General features: G+C 46.7%; 1 protein-coding gene across 1 annotated transcript in view; it reads left to right on the top strand.

Moving 5' to 3' along the window:
* The window catches only part of LOC119389357 (cytochrome P450 3A29), a 185,240-nt gene extending 167,332 nt beyond the window's left edge, over positions 1-17,908 (top strand). The window contains exons 4-5 of the mRNA XM_037656579.2: positions 3,445-3,659; positions 16,387-17,908. Coding sequence (XP_037512507.1) covers positions 3,445-3,659; positions 16,387-17,370 — 1,199 coding nt within the window. The 3' untranslated portion in view covers positions 17,371-17,908. The remainder of the gene's footprint in view (positions 1-3,444; positions 3,660-16,386) is intronic.
* Positions 17,909-26,233: the final 8,325 nt, after the last annotated feature.

Here is a 26,233-nt window from a genome sequence, read left to right as displayed (position 1 = left end):
GGCGTGAATGCCATGTATGTAAGAAATGAGCGAGATGCTTTGCTTGCTTACATGGTCGCTGTAGTGCGTGAATATTTATGCATGTTCCGTTTGACTGTCCTTAAAAGTCCTTCCGCTACTAAAGTGATGACATGCTGAGGGTAGCCTACTGTGATTTAACGATTTGTTTGGGCGAGAAAACTGGCCTCACATGTGTTCAAAGAAATAATTAAAACATTTGTTAGGGTGAATTTGGTGATCCCTCGTTTAACGAGCTTGAAATGGCCTGATGAGAAACGCCGTAAAGACTCGCTACCGCGTGGTCCGTACTGGCAACATCTGTGCTCGAGTGTGAACGTCAGCCTTAGGTCGAGAAATCTCAAGTTTTCCTTTAGTACTTCATGAACGAAAGAAGGGGAATTTTAAGGGCTTCTTTTTTCCTTTGTAAGACACATTGTGTTAATACGAACTAACAGACAGTCAAGCCAAAGAATGTACAGGGTATGGTATTTTTAATATTAGTGATATAAATACGAAGAAATTAAAGTGGACGAAAAGGTAACTTGTCGCTGGCAGCGACCGGACCTGCAACCTTCGAATAACGCGTTCGATGCTCTACCAATTGAGCTACGACGGCGGTCATCTTGACGTAATCTTTATGGGGTATATATGTGCCGTAGCGAAGCCTTGGAACCCGTTACACATTTCAACTTCGGATACTTAATTAGCGCCACTCGCAGCCATGACCGCCAGTGTGGAACAGTTTTTCTGCCTGCTGGCATCTCGAAGCATGGGACGCCAGTAATAGTTGCTTCATGTGTGATCAGCATTGGATTTAAACACTCAGTGAACATTTTATTCAAACGTCCGAGCCATACCAGTGTTGAAGTCTTCGTTCTTACCCCCAGTAGAACCAAATAGCCGTCAACATACCTCAGCTGTTTACAGCACTGGAACCACTGAGCTTCCATTTAATGTCTCTGTCCTTCTTTGCAAGAAATAGTAAACAGGGGGTGCGTGATCGAGCCGATGTTTCGACAATTGGACTGGTCTTCTTTAAGGCTTCTTCAAGACACACCGCCCTCGAACGCGGGCGGTGTGTATATAAGCGGCGGAGCGCGCGGTTCGGAATTCAGTCAAGGGCATGTTTACTTGGCTTTCGCTTGACTTGACGCTTTGCTTGACTCGAGTAGATGCGATGGAAGCAACAGTACCTTCAATCAGCGTCCCACCACTCGTTGAAGGCAAGGTTACCCCACCCTCACCGTCGTCGGCGTCAACAACAGCAAGCAACGCAGAAGACAAGGCTGCGAAGAGACGAGCATACGACGCTGAACACAAGCGTTTGAAGCGAGCTTCAGACACGGAACTTCGTGCACGCTGGAGCCGTTCAAGTCCTACTTGGTGTGCGCATCGTGTAACAATTAATCATTCCCAAACCATACCCAATTACTCAACATTCACGCGATACCCCCACCACTCTGCGACGCATTTACTCGAGCTCCCCACGTGGGAAGATGCAGGCGACTTTTTTCTAAGGCGCTCGTTGCTTGTCAGTATTGGGTAATACTTACGGAGGATAATATTTATGTTTGGTAGCGCATTTGAGTATTTGGTTACAAATGCTGGCTTGTAAACACCTTCAAGATGACGTCATACTTAAAAGTACCGGAAGTGACTACGTCCATCATATAAAATCTAGTCTTACCTGCACTAGTTCAAACGTTATCTACATGATCGAATGTTCGTATTGTCAGAAACGGTACATTGGCGACACGGGTCCAGCCTCTTATTGTTAGATTAAACGGGCATCGTGCGGACACGGCGAAGAAGCTACCAAAGCAGTGGCACATCATTTTAATATAGCTGGTCACAACGTTGACGATCTCAAATATTACATGCTTCAGTCAAATTTCCGATCCCCAAGAGACAGAAAATATACAGTCATACCTTATTTACAAGTTCAGTACACTCCAGCCAGCAGGTATTAACGTTTCTAAGGGGTTGGTTGGTTGGTTGAAAAACTGCGAGGCGCGCGTCAGCACGCAGCGGTCTTCTGAATCTATTCGGTATGGCACATACACAACGAAAACCAACGAGAGTTAAGCCCTTCTTCTAGGAAGTTCGAACCTACTATTGTTAAAGTGCCACGTGCTTCCACTGACAATCATTCAGCGAAACGTATACCCTCCCCTTTGCCCCCACCCCGTTCCCCTTTTTTTTGTTACTTTTCTTTTTTTCCCTCATTCTTCTCGTCTTCCTTATGACTCACCCAGTTCATCACGGCAGCCTCTCCCCCGACCCCACCCCCACTATGGAAGTTGCCCTCATTTTCTCCCTTGTGGTGGAGAGGGCACAAAGTATATACACACAAGAACTAAGGAAATCAGTTCCAGCGTCGAATTAGACAAAGTCCACTTGTCGAAACGTCGGCTCGAGCACCCATCCCCTGTTTACGGATTTTTGTATCGCAAGCTTCCATCTTCTGCTTCGTGCCGTTTTTTGGATTGCAAGAAATAGGTCACACAAAATGGGAGCTATTGACGAACCGATAGATACACCATAATGTTTGGAGATAAACGTCACCTTCCCAAGATGAGAAGGTAGACTTCAGCTAAAAGGACAAAAGTTCCAAGAACTCCTCAACTGAAACACAGGCACTGTTTGCAAAACTGATGGCTCCGTGAGTGTCGATGCATTCTTCTACGCAACTGGGGCAGTCATCGTGTGGTAGCAAGTAGCAGATGTCTTGGACGTCAATTGAAAAGGCTTTGATGAATAGTAGACTCTTGTAAAATTAAGTTACTTGGTCCGAGTTTTTCACTAGAAACGGGTCTCCAATTGTCAAGATTTTTAACTTCTCTTATAGAAACAATACTACGGATTTTACCAGGTGCTTTTCTCTGACACGATGACCCTGAGGGGCCCGCCCAGCTTCTGCGTTTTGGACAAGGAGAACACATCTAACACTACCGATTCGCTCTTGTCAATACTCTGGGCCAGCTTAGTGAGAGCCGGCTTTGGGCAAAGCTACTTTGCTTCAGCTCTGGCATTAGCCCACTCCACTGATTCTTCGCGCGTGAACTCCTTGTCCAGTGCATGACACTGGACAAGGACGTTTTGGATGTCCAAAGGCAAAACGACGAAGCCACCTTATTTTATCTGCTGGTAATGTGATCGGGCTGCTGTGTTGAAGGAATTTGCGCACCCCTTTCAAAAAAATGCCTCGACGAGGAAACCTTGGTGCGCGAAATGGCGTCGACTTCCTTGGAGATACATCAAGAAAAATTTTGCTCTGCGGCCCGCTTTGCCATGTTGCGAACCGGAGACAGGAGCTTGGGCACGGTATTAGCTTGCATATTTTAGTGTGGCTAACATCGTTCCATGATACTTGGTCCGTCACACGTATATCTGCATAGATGGTGTTGGTGTCTTATTCGTACTTTCTTTATTTTCATTTTACAGGTGATGAATGGAAGACAGTCCGAAATTTATTAAATCCTAGTTTCACTTCAGCAAAGATGAAGCTCATGCTAGGCATCATACACCATTGTTCAGACACATTGCTGGAAATCCTTGGCGAACAAGTGCCAGACCACAGACGCGCAGCTGTAAATTTCTCCAAGCTCTGCCAAGGTGTCTCTATGGACGTCATTACCAAGTGCTCTCTCGGATGGCAGGTACTTAAATGCACTTATATGAACGGCATTCGGAGTATACTGATGACAGTGTTGGCTGTGCAGGAACCCTTATTGCGCTTACTAATTTATGTTTGATGTAGTGATGGCTAGAACCGTGTTGTTGAAAAGAAATTGAGTGGACTATAAATACAAGAATTCGAGGATTTTCCTTGGTTATATTCCTCTTTGTAATAGCTATTTCTGCACTTCTGCAAAGTAGGCTTTTTGTTTGCAAGCATAAAAATGTGGAGCCTCGCTTAGGCGTAGGCTGCCAGATGCCTTATACTGTTCGTTCAGTGAACTGAGAGCGCGGAAAGAGACAAATGACGACGAAGAACTTCACAGCACGAGCGCTGATTCATTCACACGTCAGAACGACACATCATACATAATGCCGCCAAAATAATTCCAATACATAAAGCAGGAAGCAAAACCGTGGTTTCAAATTACAGACCAATATCACTAACTTGTTCTGTGTGTCAACTGTTTGAACCTAAGGTATTGAAACACATCAATATTTACCTAGAAAAAAAAACATATTCTTACTCCTGTACAACATGGTTTCCGAAAGTGACTCTCAACAATTACTCAACTTTTAGAATAATACATGATGCAGCCCAGTCTATTGATAACCATAAACAAATTGATCTAATCTTTTTGGATTTCTCGAAAGCATTCGACCGGGTTTCACAAACCAAATGAATAAGTAAATTAGAATTACTCTTGGAGATAGTAGCATTGTTCACTGGATTAAGGATTACTTAACCAATAGCTCACAATTTCTACAGTTAATGGACACCGCCTCTAGAACAACAGCAGTCTCGTCAGGCGTGCCACAGGGCAGCGTCCTAGCACCAATATTGTTCACAATATTCATTAATGATCTACCCCTCTCGACTAAAGTAAAACTCAGGCTCTTTACAGACGACTGCGTACTTTACCAAGAAATTAATACTCCTTCCGATCACCTAATCCTTAACAGAGCTCTAGAAGATGTACACAAGTGGTGCAAAAAATGGCAAACGTCCCTCAATATTGGTAAATGTGTTTCCTCGGCAATAACCCGCAAAAAACGCAGGTCCAACTTCTCTCACACTATTGACAACTGCGCCTTAACCACAGGCTCTAACCACAAATATCTAGGAATAACGATTTCAAACGATTTGAGATGGGATACTCACATTGATAACATTACTGGCACAGCCCTTAAAAGACTATTTTTACTGAAAAGACGGCTTAAGCACGCACCACCGAATACCAAACTAATAGCATATACAACCCTCGTCCGATCTGTGCTGGAATACGCCAGCCCTGTCTGGTTCCCGTTTACCCAGCAACAAATTATTAAAATAGAAGCGGTTCAAAGAAAAGCAATAAGGTTTATTTTTCACAAGTACAGACAGACTCACCGACACATCTACTTAATAATGCTGGCATCTTAACACTACAAAACCGAACGAAACTAACAAGACTAAAACTAATGTTTCAACTACTACACAACATAATAAAAATAGACTTAGAATAACAGAGAGCTGAGCTAGTTGGTAAGTATTCATTCTAAAAAGACAGGGCGTGCAAACACGGACACAAGAAAGAAGTCAGGACACCACAAACGCCGACTAACAACTGAAGAGATGCACAACGGCTGAAAAGAAAGAAGGCACGAAAACTTATCTGCGCATGCCCATGCAACATGCGAACCTATCAATCCGGCACGCGTGGCGGTCTACGTGAAAGATAATTGTTAAGGCATTTCATTTCATCTTTATGCAAGTTAATCGACGGTTGGCTCACGCATGCGCTACCACTATTCTCGATATGCCATGCTTCAATCATCAGGCGCGTTTTTTCATTTCTATGCCGGTACAACACTGTGCATTCATCAAATTTTGGCGTGCACTTACAATCTCGACAATGTAAAGATAGATTAGAAGGTGAGCCTCCTGTTAGCGATCTCTTATGTTCCAGCAATCTCTGGTTGATGCATCGGCCCGTCTGTCCTACGTAGAAGCGGCCGCAGCTGAAAGGGATCTTATACACCACACTCGTACGGCAATCAGTGAATTTGTTGGTGTGTTTTACTAAACAAATATCGGTCCGCTTCTTGTCTTTTACTCCCTTATTCTTCCTCTGCACAGCGGCACAAATCTTACCTAGCTTATTGGCAGCTGTGAAAACAACATTAACGCCGTATCTAGTTCCTACTTTCTTTAGCCTGTGAGATACGCGATGAATGTACGGTATACCTAAGACACGTTTCTTCCTATCGCTTTCTGCAACCATGCTCGGGCTTAACACAATAGACTTCTTTAAACGTTCAGCGACCGTGGCCACTGCATCACGAGGATACCCTACATCTAAAAGTCGTGTAACCTGTGCGTTAAAGCTATCACTCATTTTACACGTCTTTTAGATGTAGGGATTACACGTCTTTTAGATGTAGGGTATCCTCGTGATGCAGTGGCCACGGTCGCTGAACGTTTAAAGAAGTCTATTGTGTTAAGCCAGAGCATGGTTGCAGAAAGCGATAGGAAGAAACGTGTCGTAGGTATACCGTACATTCATCGCGTATCTCACAGGCTAAAGAAAGTAGGAACTAGATACGGCGTTAATGTTGTTTTCACGGCTGCCAATAAGCTAGGTAAGATTTGTGCCGCTGTGCAGAGGAAGAATGAGGGAGTAAAAGACAAGAAGCGGACCGATATTTGTTTAGTAAAACACACCAACAAATTCACTGATTGCCGTACGAGTGTGGTGTATAAGATCCCTTTCAGCTGCGGCCGCTTCTACGTAGGACAGACGGGCCGATGCATCAACCAGAGATTGCTGGAACATAAGAGATCGCTAACAGGAGGCTCACCTTCTAATCTATCTTTACATTGTCGAGATTGTAAGTGCACGCCAAAATTTGATGAATGCACAGTGTTGTACCGGCATAGAAATGAAGAAACGCGCCTGATGATTGAAGCATGGCATATCGAGAATAGTGGTAGCGCATGCGTGAGCCAACCGTCCATTTACTTGCATAAAGATGAAATCAAATGCCTTAACAATTATCTTTCACGTAGACCGCCACGCGTGCCGGATTGATAGGTTCGCATGTTGCATGGGAATGCGCAGATAAGTTTTCGTGCCTTCTTTCTTTTCAGCCGTTGTGCATCTCTTCAGTTGTTAGTCGGCGTTTGTGGTGTCCTGACTTCTTTCTTGTGTCCGTGTTTGCACGCCCTGTCTTTTTTCGAATAAAAATAGACACTTCAAGGTATATATGTTATTTTCAAGGCAGACCAACCCGTCATAAGCATTCCCATACTCTTGCCGAATACTCTTCCGACACTAATTGCTTCAAATATTCATTTTCCCTCTAACCATTAAAGATTGGAACTCATTGAAACCTACCCTAACGACCGAATCATCCATAAACTTGTTTAGAACTGCGATTGAATGCGAATTGATTGCCTCACAAAGAGCACTAACGACATTACAACATCAGTAAACCCGCTAAGCGATGAGTCTGTGCCATGTTACTAATACATAGTTCTTCTCTGCTGCTTATATAAAGGCAATATTTTAGGTGACATGTTCTTCGATTATTTTGTTGTTCATAAAATTGTTTGAACAATGCAATCAATTGTAATATGTGCTTGCTGATCCTAAAGTATGTTTACAAATGTATACATTATCCTTTTGCAGTTGTTTTTGGCGATGATTTCGCCCATGATTTTGTTACTAAAATTTTTTATTGTGTGTTCTTCTATCGCAATGTATAATGTCTAATTTTGTATGTAATTTTGACTTTTTTTATGATTTTAACCATATATGATCCTGTGTAAACATATAGTATTTTTCATGTGCCTTCCCTACTATAATCTCTGAAGAGATTGGCATTATTGTTAAATAAAATAAATATAAAGAAATAAATAATGTAAAAGCGCCTATTAGACGGCACTCAGCGACAACACGCAATGGCGACAGTCAGGTAAAGCACGGATTCAGCGCGAACGGCGTTCTTTCAGCAGGAGCCGAAGAGGACGACCCACAAGAAGGCGCTGGAGAGTGCAAGCTATTACTAAGTTCCAAAGCTTCACTACAATTACCCCGGGTACGAAAAGGAGCCGCCCGGCGACCTAACAACTTGTCCCTATGAGCGGGTCATAGTAGACCTTGAGGCGCTCTACGTTGACAATGTCACGCCCTCGCCGGCGCATGTCCGACGATAGTTCAATAGGCTCGATCAGGTAGTTGGCCGGCGATGTGCGCTCGACGACCGGGTAGGGACCTTCGTATTTCGGCAGTAGTTTTGAAGAGAGGCCTCTAGCAGTGGTACGGACAGAGAGCCATACGAGCGCTCCAGGTAGGAACGTGGGCTTGGAAGTGGTAGTGCCACCGCGAATGCTTTTCTGCCGATCTTGTTCCTACGTTGTAAAGGTCTTGGTAAGTTTGCGACACTATTCAGCAAGTCTGGTTGTGGCAGGAATAGGTGCACACTCAGATGGATCCGGCTTGTATGGAAGGATCGTGTCGACTGTGTGTGATGGGTGCCTGCCGTACAATAAGAAGGGCGAAAAACCAGTAGTCCTCAGAAGGGGCGGTTTTGTAGGTGTAGGTGACGAAGGGCACAATGGAATCCCAGGTTGTGTGATCGACAGCGACGTACATTGAGAGCATGTCGCCGAGCGTGCGGTTAAAGCGTTCGGTTAGGCCATTTGTTTGCGGGTGGTAAGCAGTAGTTTTGCGGTGAACAGCATGGCACTCTTTGAGAATGGCTTCGAGGACTTCCGACAAGAAGACACGGCCTCAATTGCAGCGAAGCTCTTGGGGTGGATCGTGAGGCAGCATGAATCGGTGTGTCAAGAAGGAGGCAACATCGCGTGCTGTAGCCGCTGGTAGAGCGGCGGTTTCGGCATATCACGTGAGATGGTCAACAGCGACGACGGCCCAGCAGTTACCAGCCGACGTCAGAGGAAGTGGTCCCTACAAATCAATTCCCACGCTCCCAAACAGACCGTTAGGGAAACTAGTGGTTGTAGACCGGCTGCCGACACGTGCGTTGAAGGTTTTCGGCGTTGGCAATCGAGGCAGGAGCGAACGAACTTCTGCACGTAGTTGCACATTTCTCGCCAGAAGTATCGTTGTCGAATGCGGTTGTAAGTTTTCGATGCCCCAGAGTGCGCGCATTGGGGATCAGAGTGGAACGATAAGCATATTTCAGAACGCAGACTGCGGGGTATCAGGGCTCGTTCACACAGCCGTCAAACGCCCCGTCCCGTTACCGTGACGGCACCGATTTCCGTCAGGGGAGAGGATTTCCGAGACGTTTTCTCCGGAAAAACCGGTTGACGGCGACGTAGGGCAGTGCTCTACGTTTCCGTCGCCTGCACGGGGACGAAGCCCCGCCCCTATAAAACGGACCAATCAGACGGACCAAGCCGGCCTCTAAATATGGCGATTTTACAAAGCAAAAGCTGGCAAGAGGGGCGCTGCGCAAAAGGCACTGTCGTATACCAATCCGCAACTGTGTTCACCAGCCGCGTTTGAGTTTACGTATAGAACACTGTAGTTTACGTTTGGAGTTCCGAGTGCTGGGAAGAGCCACGCGTCTAGCATACGGCCGCCGGGTCCGTGGCCTTGGAACTCTGAACGCGCCTGAGTGAATGGGCCAAAAAATGGGGGGACAAGTGTACCAGTGTCAGTGGTTGTTTGTGTGTGTGTGTGTTTGTGGTGCGAGGAGGAGAGCCCAGCTGCTGTCGACGCTGCAACCGCCGTCGTCTGTTCGTACACTGCTACGTCGCGTCTGCTGTACGTTTTTTTTGACGTGACGGTGACGCGACGGGTGGTTTGGCGGCTGTGCGAACGAGCACTCACTAGTAACAGCTGGCTGCCGTCGGCGTCGTAATTGCGTCCGTGCAGCAGGTCGTCACGAATGGCGAAATGGTGCGCTTGACGACGCAAGGCGTCAGTGGATGGTCTTGCCGACGGATCAGTGAGCAAGTCTATGGATGACGCGATTCATTTATCCTCGCGCTGTTTGGTAGCAATGGTGTGAACATCGATGGAAGAAACGGCAATGTAAGATACTGAGCATAGGCCATTGTCCCCAGGCAAGGGGGATCGCGAGAGGGCGTCGGCGTCAGCATGCTGGCGTCCATTGCGGTAAAGCACGCGGATGTCGTAGCCTTGCAGGCGAAGTGCCCTGCGGGCGAGATGGCCTGAGGGATCCTTCATTGACGACAACCAGCATAGGACATGATCGTCGGCTATGACATCCAATGTGTGACAATAAAAATAAGGTCGGAACCTTGTAAGGGTCCACATAATCGCCAGGCGCTCTTTTTGCGTGACGGTGTAATTGGTCTCGGCTGTAGTAAGTGTACGACTTGCATATACCACGACATATTCGGGGATCCCTGGTTTGCGCTGCGCAAGGACAGTGCCGAGGCCTACACCACTAGCGTCTGTGTGTACCTCTGTAGGAGCCGTTGGGTCGTAGTGGCGTAGTGTGGGAGGCGACCTCGACAAACGACGGAACTTTGTGAAAGCGTCGTCGCACAGAGACAACCACGAATATTGGGGCCCGTTATTTCCAAGGAGCTTCGTCAGAGGCGATATCATGGTGACAAAGTTGAGTATGAAGCGTAGAAAGTATGAACACAGTCCTACGAAACTGCGCAGGGCTTTGACGGACGTAGGCGGAGGAAATCCGTCCACCGCCCGAAGCTTCCTTGGATCAGGACGAATTCCGTCCTTGGAGACGACGTAGCCTAGGATTGCCAGCTGCAATGCTGCAAATCGGCACTTCTTCAGATTCAGTTGGAGGCCCACGTTGCTAAAACGCGTCAAGACATGGCGCAGACGTTGGAGATGCGTGGAAAAGTCCGGAGCGAAAACGACGACGTCGTCCAGGTAACACAAGCACGTGTGCCATTTGAGGTTGCGCAGAACGGCGTCCATCATGCATTCGAAGGTCGCGGGCGCATTACACAGACCAAACAGCGTGACGTTGAACTCGTATATGGCGTCGGGCGTGACAAAGGCTGTCTTCGGTCGAGCGTCATATGCAATGGGTGCTTGCCCGTACCCCGAGCGCAAATCAACGGATTAAAAAAATTCTGCTCCTCGGAGGCTGTCAATTGCGTCCTCAATTTAAAGCAGCGGATGAACGTGCTTGTTAGTAACCATGTTGAGCCGTCGGTAGTCCACACAGAACCGCACAGAACCGTCCTTCTTGGCAACGAGAACAACAGGAGACGCCTATGGGCTGTCCGAGGGTCTAATAATATCGCACCGAAGCATATCGTCGACTTGCTCATGGATTACCCGAGGTTCTGCAGGAGACACGCGATATGGGCGTTGCCGCAGTGGTGGTTTGGCGCCAGTGTCGATGCTATGCGTAACAGCGGACGTGCGGCAGAAAGACGTTTGCCCGACATTGAAAGAAGAACGAAATTCTTCCAACCTGCACATAAGCTGGGAACGCTGGGCCGATGTAAGGTTGTCAGCAATGGAGCAAACAAATACATCAGCGGGTGATGAATCAGACGCGGAAACAGCGCTGAGGGTATGGGTACTGGTATTTTGCGTGTGACCGGGTGCGTCCAGAACTTGTGCGCCTTCGAGGTTCCTTCTAAAAAGACAGGGCGTGGAAACGCGGACACAAGAAAGAAGTCAGGACGCCACAAAGGTTTCACTCTGCCAAGAAATTCCCCTCGCACCAACGTAAAAATGTACGGGGATGGGTTGGTAACAAAAATAGCGGTGCGGCATATCGTGAAAGTATCTGAATATTTTTTATGCCTGGCTGAACTTTAGCGATGATTACCGAAGTTGGCGATGACTTTATCTTTCTCGAAGATTGTTCAGCACTGAAATGTGAGGATATTATAGCATGCTTTGATGCTGAAGGTATGGGCCTTCGGTTCACAGCCGAGGTTACAAAAGATGAGAAATGGCAGTTTCTGGACATTTGCCTGTTTTTGGTGACGAGCATCTTTGCTGACAATATAACCGTCGATCTGCGAAGCTTGGTTTAGATTTCTCCTTCGTCATTCCAAGATAGTAAAACGCGAAATCGTACTATCATGATTACGTTCGGCATCTTGAAAAAAGCTGCCTTCGTATGATGCAAAGTAGTTTCGTAGCGCAGCTGGAGCGGTTAAAAGCTGCTAGATACCCTTCCTATTTAATTGCCTCGGTATGTGAGAAGCTATTGCGGATGGTAAAAAAAATGAAAAACGTTGTTCTACGTCTTCAGGGCGCGCTGACAAAAGCGAACGTGCGGCAGTAATCCCTTGTGTCCATAAAATGACGCAGGGACAAAAATCACAGTTTCGCCGCGACGGCGATGCAATGAATGCGATAGCAAAAAAATTGGAATGTAACGCGAAGAATGGAAAGCAGCTCGAAATTTCCAGCGCGTCGCTCAAGCGCTAAGGACGCACGAAACGAACACACAGGACGAGCGCGAACTATTACGTGTCACAGCTCGACACTTAAAGCGCGCTGCTCAAACTTTGTTTGAGCAGCGCGTGAAACGAAAGCATGAAACGAACGCACAGGTATACACAGGACGAGCGCGAACTAACAACTGCCACAGTTGTTAATTATTTTTATTTGAATAACGCGCTCGTTTCACAAACGCGTCTGCGACTTCAGCGCGGACATCGCGGTGAAAGCACGGGATATACAAACAGACCCCCCCACTCCACGAGAAAAGCGCGCGCGCAGGTGACCATGCCCTCTAGCGCGAAGTGCACGGAGGCGTGAGCGCATCATTACGAGCGGGGCGACGACCTTTAAAGCGCGCCCCTCGCGCACTTAGCGCCATCTCGCTGGTGAGTAAGAAAGCACGCTGTAGAAAATCGTATATATAAATTGCTCGCCGTTAGCATGCTGAAAGGTGGTACTCTTCGTGGACTAGCCGCCTAGCGCCATGCGTTGCTGAGCGAGAGGTCGCCCGTTCGATTCGGCGCGTCAGAACGTATTTCCGAATCGGGCAAACTGGCTGATGTGTGAACATACGCATCAGGGAACACAGAAGCTCTTTGAAGAGTACCCTTTATTCTCATTTAGCGTCAGACTGATTCTTGCTATTGTCAACCGCTGTTTGAAAGAACTATTTTGTTCCGGCATGTGTTTCAAACTACGCGTGAAATTTCTGAAGCTTATCACATTCCGAGGAATGCAGATGACTCTAACCATCCTTATCACTAGATGACTGTGAATTTAAGTATATAGATAATCCATAAACATGTTTCTCGAATACACGCTTCACATGCTGCTCTTGTCCTCATAATATTTATGACATGCGCACTTTTATGCATAAATCTGTCCTCGTGACGTGTGAATGAATCAGTTGTTAGTAAGCGCACGCGTTGCGTCGTCCTTTGTCTTTCTCCCCGCTCCCAGTTCACTGAATGTATACCAACTAGCCTCGATCATTTTACAATGCTTTATACAGTGCATACTTGATATGTCAATTTATTTCGTGTACATATATTGAAATCATATACCCTCTTTAAATTAACACGGGATCTACCCACGTCATGTAATCGGCACGTTTGCGTATCTATCTATCTATCTATCTATCTATCTATCTATCTATCTATCTATCTATCTATCTATCTATCTATCTATCTATCTATCTATCTATCTATCTATCTATCTATCTATCTATCTATCTATCTATCTATCTATCTATCTATCTATCTTCTTGGTTATTGATTTAGCCGTCGTGGCAGCTAAGCCCGTTACGCACATACTACCTCTATCATAAAATATGTCTGATAGTTCGACACCACTTGTTCGTTTAGCACTTTCACTGATTCGATTTTTATTTTTACGTAAACTTCCAATTTTTTTAACTTCATAGGTATCTATTTTAAATACCCTGCCACCCGTTTCTTTGCCCCTTAGTGGGTGTTCATCACCATCGTCGTCGCCACTCCCGAATTCCTTTACTGTTAACCTGATTACATCTAAGTGTGCCTTTTTCTTAGCGATGAATTAAGGTTTAACTCTATCTTCGCCCTCGTTAACCTAGGATCACTGATTTTATTATTGCTTACTACTATGTCCTGCGTTATCCTTGGATCCCTGCACATTATCAAATCAATTTCCTTCTTTGTTCCCCATCACAGCTTTTCCATTTCCACTTCCTATTTTTATGCTTTTTAAAAGAAGGTGCTCATTATGAGGTGATGATATTATTCTACGAATTCCCCTAACATGCCTTCTCTGTTAAGAGCTGGTGCCGCAGAAATTCCGCTACCGGCGTCAATCCTCTGCGATGTTGTCAGTGAGCGAAAAATGCCTATGGACGCAAATAATAAAAATCAGAGGTTCTATCCTGTATCGAACCTCGCTGTTATGCATGGCAGTCCACCACAGATAGACGCCAGTGCTTGAAATTGCTCCTAAAACCCTATACGGCTGTCATGTAGAGGCCTCGTTAATTGATGCAATATTGCATGGTAGAAGCGCACCAGGCGTCCCATCATGTGAATTCCGCAACGAAGCGATGGCTTAAAGGGGTCATGAAGCACCCCTTGGGCTGATTGAAAAAACACATCCTGCGGAAAGCTGACACGGCTATGAACTGCTCTGCCAAATATTACAGTCGTGCGCGCCGCGTAATGGCCACAAGCGGAGCGCGAAGTTGCCGTTTCCCCAGGCACCCTCTTTTCAAACAGAGGCCGGTTCTCACTCTCGTCGGTGGGCGGGGCGTCTGTCCGCTGTACGTAGCAAGAGACATAGCATGCTTATTGGCCGACAGCCGACGTAAATTGAGAGCGGCGTTCGGATCAGATGCGCTTCTTGCCGCGGGGTGCCGGCGCCGCACTCCTCAATAAACGGTAGCCGCACTCGCGCAAGCGAATCACAGCGGGAGAGCGATCGCGTTTCATGACGCGCGCTGGCGTAACTTCTTTCCCCCATGCCATCCCTCCCTGTCTAGCTTCCAGTGCGCTCGCCGGCACGAGAAAAGAGAGAAAGCGCCGGGAGCGTGCGCCAAACCCCCGTAACTCCGCTGATTCTTGACGGATTCGAGAAATTTTTGCGGCAATCGATTCGGGAGGCAGTACACTCCGATACTGAGGCCATTAGATCATTACTTGGAAAAGTGGTTCATGACCCCTTTAAGGGCGCCCCATTATAAAGCCCTCTACTATCCACAACCATCGCAACAAGCACCACATCAAAAGTGTGCAGCTGCGTGGGTGTGACCATTGCCTAACAGGCGCGTAGTGGGTAATTCGCGACATCGCAGAATGATAAAATATGGCAAATTTGCAACTGTGCTTGCAGAGGGCACTTTTGCAGAGTTTACAAAGGCTAATGCCTCACGTGCAGACCTTCCTTTCTGCGCAACAAGGCCGAGGTGTCGCCCGAGACGCGAAGCACGGCAAGCCAACGTGTCGACTGTGTTATCGAGTTGCACTTTTATATCTGACGCTTATGCCGCCTCCAAGTTGTTCATCTTAGACTCTATGCCATAGTTACCGAGTGCTTGTTCCTCTTTCTGTTTCCGTCCGACCTTTGCATTAAAGTCGCCGGTGACAATAGCGATACTGGGTTTGTGCCTTTTGCATTGCTTATTCTAGATACTCAACATTGTTGTCCTTTCTCGACATCATTGCTGAACGTGGGAGCGTACCCGTGTATCAGTTTTCTCACGTTTTCTTTTAACACGGCGACTGCTACTCTGCCATTGTTGCTGTAGAATTCCTCAACGCTGCCAACAATAGGGAATTTTCCAATAGGGGCCCCAAACGTTTTGGGGCCCTAAATAAATAGCGTCGAGGCCACTGCGCGCGAGCGAGACCCAAACAGCGTTTGGGTTTTGCGTTGGGGATGCTACTTCTCGAGTTTAGCGGGAGCCCTATTGGCTGCCCCAAAAGCTTCATGTCAAACAAGCATGAAGCCACCCACTGAAGCGACGGCTCTTCGCCAAAAGTAGTGTGACCTATAGAATCGGGGGAGTGCCCAAAGCGCCGCAGACCCTATTCTAAAACTCTTAGCTCCTGCTTGACCCAAAGCCAGCACACGCAAAGTGCTTTGGGGCCCCAAACTTTTGGGAACCCCTATTCAGAAACGCCCTAATATCTATTTAGATTAAAAACACCACGCCATTCTCTCGCTTCTCAGGGAGCCCACTGTGACTACTAGTCAGTACTCTGCATGCTTCGCCCCTTCTCACTTCACTAAGGCTAAAAAAATCCCATTTAGCGCGTTCGAACGCCTCGAGTAGCTCTATTGGTCTAGCTTCTCTAGAGAGGGTGCGTGTGTGTTAACGTTACGCATGAATAGCTATTTTAAGGACGATTTAGGCTAAGGAAGTAAATTGACACCTTCAATTACTATTTTCTGCATGATCAGGACAAAGTGGTGGCAAACGAACACTCGTAGCTTTCTGTAGTCGAGGGTTCGACGCAAGCCCATCTGGTCGTGGTGAAACATGAGGCAATAAAACGAAGGACATACTGCAAAATAAAAGCTAAAAAAGATTAACGGACGTTCCGGCTTCAGTATAGAAGCCTTGTTCACTTTAATCTCTGAAACATGCTTCCGTAGTCAAGCCGACACGTCTTTTATTCGTTGTTAAACTTTATTTTGGTCGCTGTCCTTCATTTTATTGCCTGTTATAGCTTTCTGGAACCGTAATGTATGTATTTTAAACGTGTATTGATATCGCTTCACTTATACCCGCTATGAATTTATTTTCTTTTCTTTACAGTCGGAATGCCAGAAAAATGTGGACGATCCGGTCATCAGCACAATCAGAGAGATTCTGTTAAATTCGGGGAACGCTATCAATGACGTGTGCATACTGATACCGTCACTCGGTACTATTATGTCATACATATTTCCGCTCCTAAGTTACGGGAGGCTGTTCACGAGCATGCAGGACAGTCTACATCAAGTGCTGCAAGTGCGAAAGAAGGGAACACCTGCGGTGGCTGATATTGTTCAGCTCATGGTTGAGGCCCAAAAGAATTCTGTTATCCCGAACGAGGTGCAAAACGGAACAGTGACGTCAACATCGAGCGACATCAGGCCTAAGACCAGCTTCATCAAGGACACGCACATTGTGTCCAACTGCTTCGTCTTTCTGGTTGCCGGCTACGAGACAACCGCCAGCACATTAGCGTTTACGCTGTACGAGTTGGCCAGACACCCCGATGAGCAGCGTCGGCTACATGATGAACTAATGTCTACCTTTCCCGACAAAGACGTCCTTAGCTACGAAGACTTGCAGGCACTAAAGCGATTTGACGCGGTCATCAGAGAATGCCTGCGCCTCTACCCGCCTTTGGTGCTAGTAACGTCACGTATGTGTACCAAGGACACCCAGCTGGTAAGCGGCCACATCATCCCGAAAGGTTCACACATCATCTTGCCAACGTGGAATGTTCTTCACGATGCCGATCTATGGAGGGACCCTTACGACTTCAATCCGGACCGGTTCAGCGAGCGGCTGGAAGGAGAGCGTCTCGCTGCGTCCACCGTCTCGTTCGGCTTTGGGCCACGTGAATGTATCGGGAAGCGTCTCGCTCTGCTCGAGCTCAAAGCTGTCCTCTCGAAACTCGTCAGAATGTACAAATTCAGCGTATGCGATGAAACACAAATTCCTATGAGAGTCAAGGTTCCTCTCATCAATGTATTTCCCGAACGTGAGATTGTGCTGGGCGTCGAGGTACGCCATGCGTGGAAAGGGTAGGACAACAGTATTCCAACAGTGTGCTGTATATGGGCAACGCAAATATGTTACAGGAAAAGCACTCCTATGTCTTCTTCATAACGTAAGTCATTCATGCGCTACACTTCTGGCCACTCCGTGTACCAACAGAGACTTCTTGGTGGACACTCATAAACTCCTGGTCACTTTCACTAATCTGCCCATTGCATCGGTCGGTAAGAGAACGCTTCCGATATAAACGCCGTCTATTTCCTGAAGTCGTCTTCAGCACTCGCATATGCGTATGTAGAGGAATTTAACTACATACCCTCAGGTAGACTAGCGCCAGCTATTCATAATTAAAGCTAAGATTCATAACAAAGCAAATGATATGCCTTAAATATTTAGTTCGTTCAAAAAATTACCACTTTTCGGTGTACTAGCTGAATCATGGCAACAGGACATATAATCAAACCAGCATCATAACTGACGACCCCACTCCACCGCCATTTACGACCATCACTGTCTTTCTTCTTTCGCTGTTCATGCTTTTCACGACCATCTTGCTGCATACTCTACATCATCCTGCACTGCGACGTTGGTATAGGAAATGCTCGTGTTTCAGTTCCAGAATGTACAGTAAAACAAAAATGGTGTGTTGAATCAATGTCTCGGGCATTCATTTACACATATCTGCATAAACTCTTTACAAATATCTGCACAGAACTGCGAAATACGACAACTACAAATGAAATACAACAAATAATAGTGACCACCTCAAGACATGTATTTATGTTTGCTCACTTATCCATTCTGATCGGCAACAACTGATACAAGGACATACGAAATTAACGTGCCAAAACAATAGAGGAAGCAGCAAAAGAAATGTGGCAGCATCGAAACAGCTCAAAGCAAACTGGGCATGTGAAGGGCCAAAATGCATGCAGTAAAAGGTATGCAGGCCAATGTTATTAGAAATTCTAAAGAGTTGCGGAAAGCGTTTATTCTTTTTTAATTTTATTGTTTTTTGCAGGCAAGTGATCTGTCTGAGTGAAATCAAAGAAGAAGCGGACACAAAAGTCATATGCGTAATTACCTGTGACGCAAGAAAGGACATACGGGACATACGGGTCTTTTCTTATTGGGGCGTCTTGTGTGTTTGCGCTGTATCTTTAACATCAGCATTATGCACCAACTAAGCTTAAATGAAGCTTTACTGGAGCCGGAGAAGACGGCATAAGATTGGATTTGATAAAAGATGGAAGGGATTGTATATTTAGGAGACGACACTCTTTGCACAACAGACTTACGGCATTATTCCGACATTCAGGACACTCTTCCGACTTACGGCATTTAAGAGACTTACGACGCTCTTCAAAGGTGAGAGTGTGCGTTAAGTGAGCAGCGACGAAGGACCTGTTTTTCGAGGGCTCCGGAACGGCAGCGACAGATAAGTGTTTCTGCATGATCTGAGCTTGCCTCTGTCTGCAGCTTTATGAGTGCATAAAGCGCTAGCGTAAAGCTCGGTTGGGTTTATTACTTTGTACTTTTTTGTGCGTAATACTCTGTACTGTGTTTTCGCCTGCCACCACGTGGCTGACGTGTGCGCGTAGACCGACCGCGTGTATGCACAGGCGCTTGCAGTGTAGCGTATTCATCGATTTTTGTGGTTACCTTTGGCTTAGGCTAGTGTATTTAGTATGTCGTGGTTATTTGATGTTACAGTTTTCTATAACGTGAATATCGATGAACTGATCGAGCCATGGTCAAAAAGACCGTAAAGTGTTCAGCGTGCGGGAGGTCGGAAGATGGAAGTTTGTGCCGATGAAAAAGCAGAAGAAGCTGACGCCAAGTGTAGACAATACGAGTTCGAGGAGAAAATGAAAAAAAAATTATGGCTGTCCAGAGTGGGCTCATGACGACAATCGCAGAGCTGGAAAAAGCGTTGGCGACAGAGAAAGAAATCCATGGGAGAAAGGCTTAGGTCAGCCAAGGAGAGTCTATCGAAGGTCGTCAAAGTGAACAGAGAAGACGCAGGTGATGGCGGAAGCATTAGGGCGATGACCCTCCGTAGGGGAGAGGTGAAATGAGCATCAGGCATGACAAATGCAGATACAGTGTTCACAGGGCCCAGCTTGCGGGAAGTAGTTTTGAGGGAGGGTAGGAGGGGACAAAGCGGCAGCCGTGACTCACGCTAGTCACCTAGTCAGCAGTCAGGTCCAGGTTTCCGAAGGAATGTCTGAGCAAGTGATTATCGCCGGTGATACGAATTTAGTGCGATGCGCAGAGGCAACCAAGGCGAGGGTGAAAGGCGATAAAAGAGTTTCGATAGGGATGTTCCAGGACATACGCTGGGGTCAGTCATGAGGCAAGCGAGTGAAAACATCGCAGGTAAAGCTGACAGACATAACCTCATGGTAATTGCGGGAGGGCTAAATGAAGTCTTGAACGAAGAATCGTCCGGAGTAGCGACGAAGTTAGCGAAAGGGGTCGATTACATGCGCGCCATGCCCCACCCCCCCCCCCACCCACCCACGGTGCAGTCTTGTATACACACTACCGCCTGCAGGCACCAGTGCACAACGGCAACTTGCAAAGAGCGGTTGTCGACATACACAAAGAGATATGTCGAATTAGGTAGTCGAAATAAACAGGGAGGTGCATAGGTGAGGTTGCCGCCAAAGATAGAGACAGAATTCACTTCGATAAAAGACTTGGTCATGAGGTGGGCTGGCGACTGGCAGGACTCGCAGTAGCTTTTTTAGGGGGCAGGCGGGCCCTTCGAAGTCTGGGGTAGCTAGTAACACAGAAAACAACCAGGAGGACTCTTTGACAGGGAGTATTGCGAAAAACTAGAAAAAGGGTAAAAGAAAAAGGAAATGGCGCGGGTTGCAGTTAGTTACATAAATATGCAGGGTGACAGAAAAAAAGACAAAATGGTTAGAGATTGAGTAACAATTAATCAAAAAAGAGATAGGCATGTATGCGGTCACAGAAACACACCATAGAGACCTGGAACAGCGACCGCATTTTCACAATTATGTTTGAACAGGGTGCAACAGGATCACATGTAAAAACGAAAGTGGGAGTGTAGGAATGCAAATTCATCGAGGCGCCAAATGGGTCAGAGTGAAACAGACGTGTTCAGAGCACCTCTGGGTTTTGGGCACAGTAGGTGGAAAGAAAACGTGGCTAGGGGTAGCCTACTTGTGGACGGGGAATAACTGCAGAGGAAACAATCGGGAGATAGTGAATTGCATGAGCGCGGATAATAAAGAATTTGGTAATGGTGCCGAATTTATCCTTCTAGGGGACATGAATGCCCACACACATGACCTTTACAGATATACAGACACCAATGGGAAGTTATTGCGAGATCTCTGTGAGCAACATAGTCTGGAGTAAGTTAACACGGGGCCTAAATGTGGTGGCAGATCACGTGAGAAGTCGGAAACAAGCAATCAAGTATTAAACTCTAGAGAAATGAGAATAGACGAGGAAGGGATTAAAAGCTTAGGTAGTGATTATAAACGAATAACATTCCAAATGGGATATAAAACTGGAAGTAGAAGCGTATCATCAAAGTCTGGCAGCTCGTATTTAAATGGCAAGCAAATAAAAAATATAGCCGCATGAGTCCAGGAAGAAGTAGCCAAAACTCCATGGAATGACTGGGGATATAGTGAGCTGCTACATCTAATGACGAAGCAAGTAAGCAAAGAGAAGAAAACTATTTGCCGGAAAGGAAAGAGGAAGCCATAATGTTGGTGGAACAAGGAAATCCTGGAAGCGATCGAGAAGCGACGTGAAGCATCACGGGAGCATAGGCAGGCAAAAAAGGAGCAGCGGCCGCAGGACAAAGTAAAAAATAATATCGGAAATATCTTTCCAGAAAAACTGTATTGCGCAGAAATTGGTCGAGGCAAAAATTAAAGGTGAAAGTGAACGCTGGGTGACAGAGATTCACGAAAAAAAGAAGGCCGCACCTAGGATACCTTGGAGCCACGTAAAAGGCGCTAAGAAGGACGTCTGTCGCAATTGTTGGTATCGGGTGTCTCAGCTTGCGGCTGCATCTGCGCAGATCTGATAGACGGAGCGGGCAAGGCGACGGTGAGTTAAGGCAAATTTATATACATATAAACAGAGGCGTTACATATTCGGCACTGAGGCCGACAGCTTATTGGGCTCGCACTGAGGTGCGACGACAACCCGGGATTTATTCGTTTGCTCTCCCTCTCCCCGCGCAGCTTGGGTCTTTTATAGCCCTGGCCGACTCCTTGCATCAGCCAGTAGTTCGAAGCCTCCAATCAGGAACCGCCGTTAGTCGCTGGCTGGAATCAAATCCGCGGATGAGAGGGCTTGAAGCACGTTGCTTCAGGCACATCGCAGGAGTTGCCGGGGGTTGCATGAGACTCCCGCCTCGATTGGCACCCGTTTCCATCAGGCACCTCGCTGGTGTTGACGTTGGTTGCATGAAACAGTGTATCGATGTTGACGCCACTTGCGTCAGACGTTCTACCAGCTTGACTACCTTTCCGAAACAAGGAAGTTTGGGTTGGGAGCCCTGGCATAACACAATGCAACAACATATTATAGATGAAAGAGGAAATCAATTGGAACGGTACGAAGCGCTGGGTTACATCCGAAAATAACAGCCGATTCGTGTAAAAAGATAGTCGAGGGGATTTCTCCGGTGAGTAAAAGTATGACGGAGAGAGCAACCGAGGAAGAGCAAGTATTCAGAATTTCAACTGAAAAAAAGGCCGAAGGAAAACATCCAAAGCGCACTGCGCGGGTTTAGACAGAGTGCCCCTTAGCCTCATTGACGAACTAGGACATAACACTAAAGAAGCGCTGCTGCAAGCGCTATAAATTGTTTACCGGACAGGCAAACACCGGACAGTTGGCGAAAAAGTAGAATGAACTTAATCTATAAAGCAAATGGAGAAAAGGACAATATTCGCACGTATAGACCACTAACCATTACATCGGTACTATATAGTTTGGCGATGCAAGCAGTAGAAATGAAAATAGAAACGTGGGCAGAACATAGCGATATATTGGGAGAACTCGAGAATGGAGTTTGAGTCGACAGGCGGTTAGAAGATAACCTGTTTGTTCTCACTCAGTGTATAGAAATATCTAAAATAGAAAATAGGCCCTTGCACGTGGCGTTTATAGACATCACTGGCGCGTACGACAACGTTAATCAGGAAATTTTGTGGGATATGTTGAAAGGAATGGGCACAGGCGACGACTGTATACAGCTTTTGAGGGAGATATACCGAGAAAATACAGTTTGCAGAGAATGGGAAGGAATGAGTAGCAAAGAGAACGTTAGGATTAGCAAGGGGCGGAGACAGGCACGCCCTTTGTCCCCCTGAAAAAATCCGTAAAACAGGGGGTGGATGCTCGAGCCAACGTTTCGACAAGTGGACTTGTCTTCTTCATGGCTGGAACTCCAGCCTTGAAGAAGTTCCTGCCTTGAAGAAGACAAGTCCACTTGTCGAAACGTTGGCTCGAGCATCCACCCCCTGTTTTACGGATTTTTTCATCGCAGCTTCCATCTTCCACTTTGGCCCCCTGTTATTCATGCTGTACATGGTGAATATGGAAAATGCGCTAGAAGGTAGCAACTTTGGTTTTAATCTGTCACACAAACAGGGCGGCGTGATTGAGCAGAAGTTTCCAGGATTATTTTATGCTGACGATATTATCTTATTTGCTCACAGACGAGATGATATACAGCAGCTGGCGGATATATGCGTAATCGAAGGTGAAGCTCTAGGACTACGATTTAGTGTAACAATGTGTGGATTGATGGTATTCAATGATCCTTGTGATGAGGCGTTGTCAATACAGGGCCAAGAAATACCGAGGGTGAGCGAATACAAGTACCTCGGAGTATGGGTAAATGAGAGTGATAGATACATGGAGGTACAGGAAAAAGCCTCGGCAGCAAAAGAACAGGAATGCGGCAATAATGAAACACGGAGAGTTGTGAGGATACAATAGGTACGAGGTGCTTCGCGGTCTGTAGAAAGGTGTGATTGTTCCGGGGCTTACTTTTGGGAACTCAGTGGTGTGTATGTGGTCAGAGGTGCAATCAGCAATGGATGTAAATCAAATGACTGTGGGACGCCTCGCGTTGGGTGCTCACGGGAGGACGACAAATGAAGCTGTAAAGGGCGATATCGAATGTCGAATTGGACAAAAACCAGCGGGAAACGCGAACCACAGAAAAGAACACGGACAGGCTGGCACTTACAATTGATCAGGGAATGCTTGAAACGCAAACTTACACCCGCCGGCGACCACCTTCGCGCATGCCCGAAGCAGCCACGCGTCACACAAAGCAAAATTTTAAGGAGTTATCGCAGCGTCTAGAAACGTCATTTCCTAAGCAGACAGATCCACTGTCGTGTCACTGACGAAATTCGTTCACCCTTAATGCAAAGGCTTCCAAAATTTTTGTTTGGGTTTTTGTCTTTCACTGACCTAATACTCAAGTGCTGCAGCCGCACTGCCTGCAATTCTTGGTAGATGAGCACCGTCTTTCGTAGGAAGAGGGGCCCTGTGTTCCCTGAGGCGATCATTAAGACAGCGGCCAGTTTGGCCGACGTATGCTTTGCCACACGATAAGGGGATATGATAAACAACATGAGTAGCACAAGGCACAAATTTGGAGACATCGATTTTTGCCGCACGTGGCCCGACAGCAGCGCTACGTAGAAATCAGCACTGGCGGATGCGCAACATTGCGGTAAATCAGCCGCCGGCTGTTTGAGTTTGCAGTTGTGGCAGTGCGGGTCAAGCGACATCTGTCGCCGCTTTCAACGTCATGTCGGCCGTCTGAGAGTCGAACGCGCTGCGCAGTGTCGCTGCTGGTGGTGATAGCTGTTGCGAAAGAAAAGTCAGGTTGTCCGCTGGCGCAGACATTCGCGGTGACGGTTTGGCTTTGGTGGCGGTATTTCTAGATCCCCGTTTGCGTCGGGACAGCCGTTGTGCGGATATCTGTCAATATCAGCCGCCTCTTTGAGTGTGGAGCCATCCCTAACCATCCCTTTCAATATGTTTTATTCTTTCCACACTAACGGACAGTTTGTCGTGAAAGCTTTAGATGTACATAAAGGTTGGGACTTTTCAAGGCCGTTACAAAGTATGGCTCAGCACACCGGGGGCAAACAGCCATGTTCCAGCAAGATCTGATCACAAAACCCTTTCCTGGCATTTCGGGCACGGCAGCGGCTGTGGTGGAAAATTGACGAAATATACTTGACAAAAATGTGTTATAATCACGCGGCATGGTAAAATGTCGCTTCTGAAGACAACTGTTATGCAATGCACATTGCCCAAGTGCAAGTCTTGTACAAGCTTTCTATGGTAAATGACTGGTTTGACCAGTATCGGAAGGCCACCACAAGAAACGGTGAGGTCGACATCGCCAATTACATCAATTGTCATGCCTTTGTTTAGGAGAATGTCTCCTTAGAGCTTGTATCTTCACGCCACTGAGATCTGTGATGTCGCCCAACAAAACTGGAAAGGCCGCTTTTGTTGAAGGCGAAGACATTCTGGCTAAACGCTCCCTGGCGTGTTTGAGCAGCGAAGCTGTTCTCAGTGGATCCTTCGCCGTGAGCCATTATGTAACTGCGCAAAAAACGGACGGTGACACAAGAGGAGAGGAAAGCAGAAACAGGCGCAGACTATCAACTGAAGCTTAATTGCAAGTACAAGGCAATATAAAGGACATGATAAAAGCAAGAAAGGGCAAAGGGGAGGAGGAAAAGCCAAGAGCGGCCCATATCAACAAAAACACAGAGCACATCAACCATAGCACGCCCGTCATACGGGACCAATGTAACATAACTCTTTTTCATGTAAAGCAACAGAGGGAACACTCACGCAAGACTCAGATTGCTTATGAATGTGCGCGGCCTCAACAAGTTCACGCGCTCTTTGATTTTTGTGGCGGAACAACACAGAAGTGTCACTGAAGAGCGGTGCGCAGCCACATTTCTTACAACTGCGCTGCTAAATGAAGGCCAGAGTGGCCTTTCAGAGAATTATAATGTTCCCTAAGTCTAACATTTAGACATCGTCCCGTTTGGCGCACGTATACACGTTTGCAAGACAGGGTATGGAGTAGAAAACACTGGTGATACAGGATTCATAGTTATGAACATGACTCACATTGCACTTATCCTGCTGCACAATTTTTCGATTCGCCACACGTCGGTCTACATTGGCGCATAAAATGGATAGCTTGTTCCTGGCAGAAATTACCACTTGCACGTCATATCGTGATGCGACCTTTTTTAAGCGGTGGGTACAACCATGCACATATGGGAGAACAAAAAATTTTTTGCGCTGCGCCTTCTCTGCCAAGTCGCAACCATCAGCGGGACCTTTTTTGATCTTCTTGATCAACTTCTCGTAAATCTTTACCAATACATCCCGTGGGAAGCCAGCTTGACTCAGTTTTTGTACCTGCCCAGAAAAACTGGTTTCAACTAAGTGAGTGCAGTATTTCTTCAGCGCAGAATTGAAGCAAGAGAGTGCAATGGCATTTTTCACCAGTTTCGTATGGTAGTTCAACACAGGTTTGACACACCTAGGGGCGTAGAACCAACATACATGCGCGGGTGAAGCTAAAGATCCAAAAATTGGATGAAATGGTCATTTAAGCAAAAGGAAGGTGCCTCTATTGGGTCTAGGGTGGCACCGGTGCTAAGTGATATTTTTCTAAGTACAATCAATCGGGCGCTCCAACCGGTTTTACAAGCATCCGTAATCAAGGTCTTTCGGTTTGTAGATGACTATATTGTTTTCTTTCGTAAGGGAACTCAAGACATGTCGGCAGGTATTCTCAAGAGTTTTGAGCAGTTTGGTCTTGGCCTAAAGT

The sequence above is a fragment of the Rhipicephalus sanguineus genome, chromosome 1 (assembly GCF_013339695.2).
Source record: "Rhipicephalus sanguineus isolate Rsan-2018 chromosome 1, BIME_Rsan_1.4, whole genome shotgun sequence".
In the NCBI taxonomy this organism is placed as follows: domain Eukaryota; kingdom Metazoa; phylum Arthropoda; class Arachnida; order Ixodida; family Ixodidae; genus Rhipicephalus; species Rhipicephalus sanguineus.
This window is presented reverse-complemented; position numbering and strand designations above follow the sequence as displayed.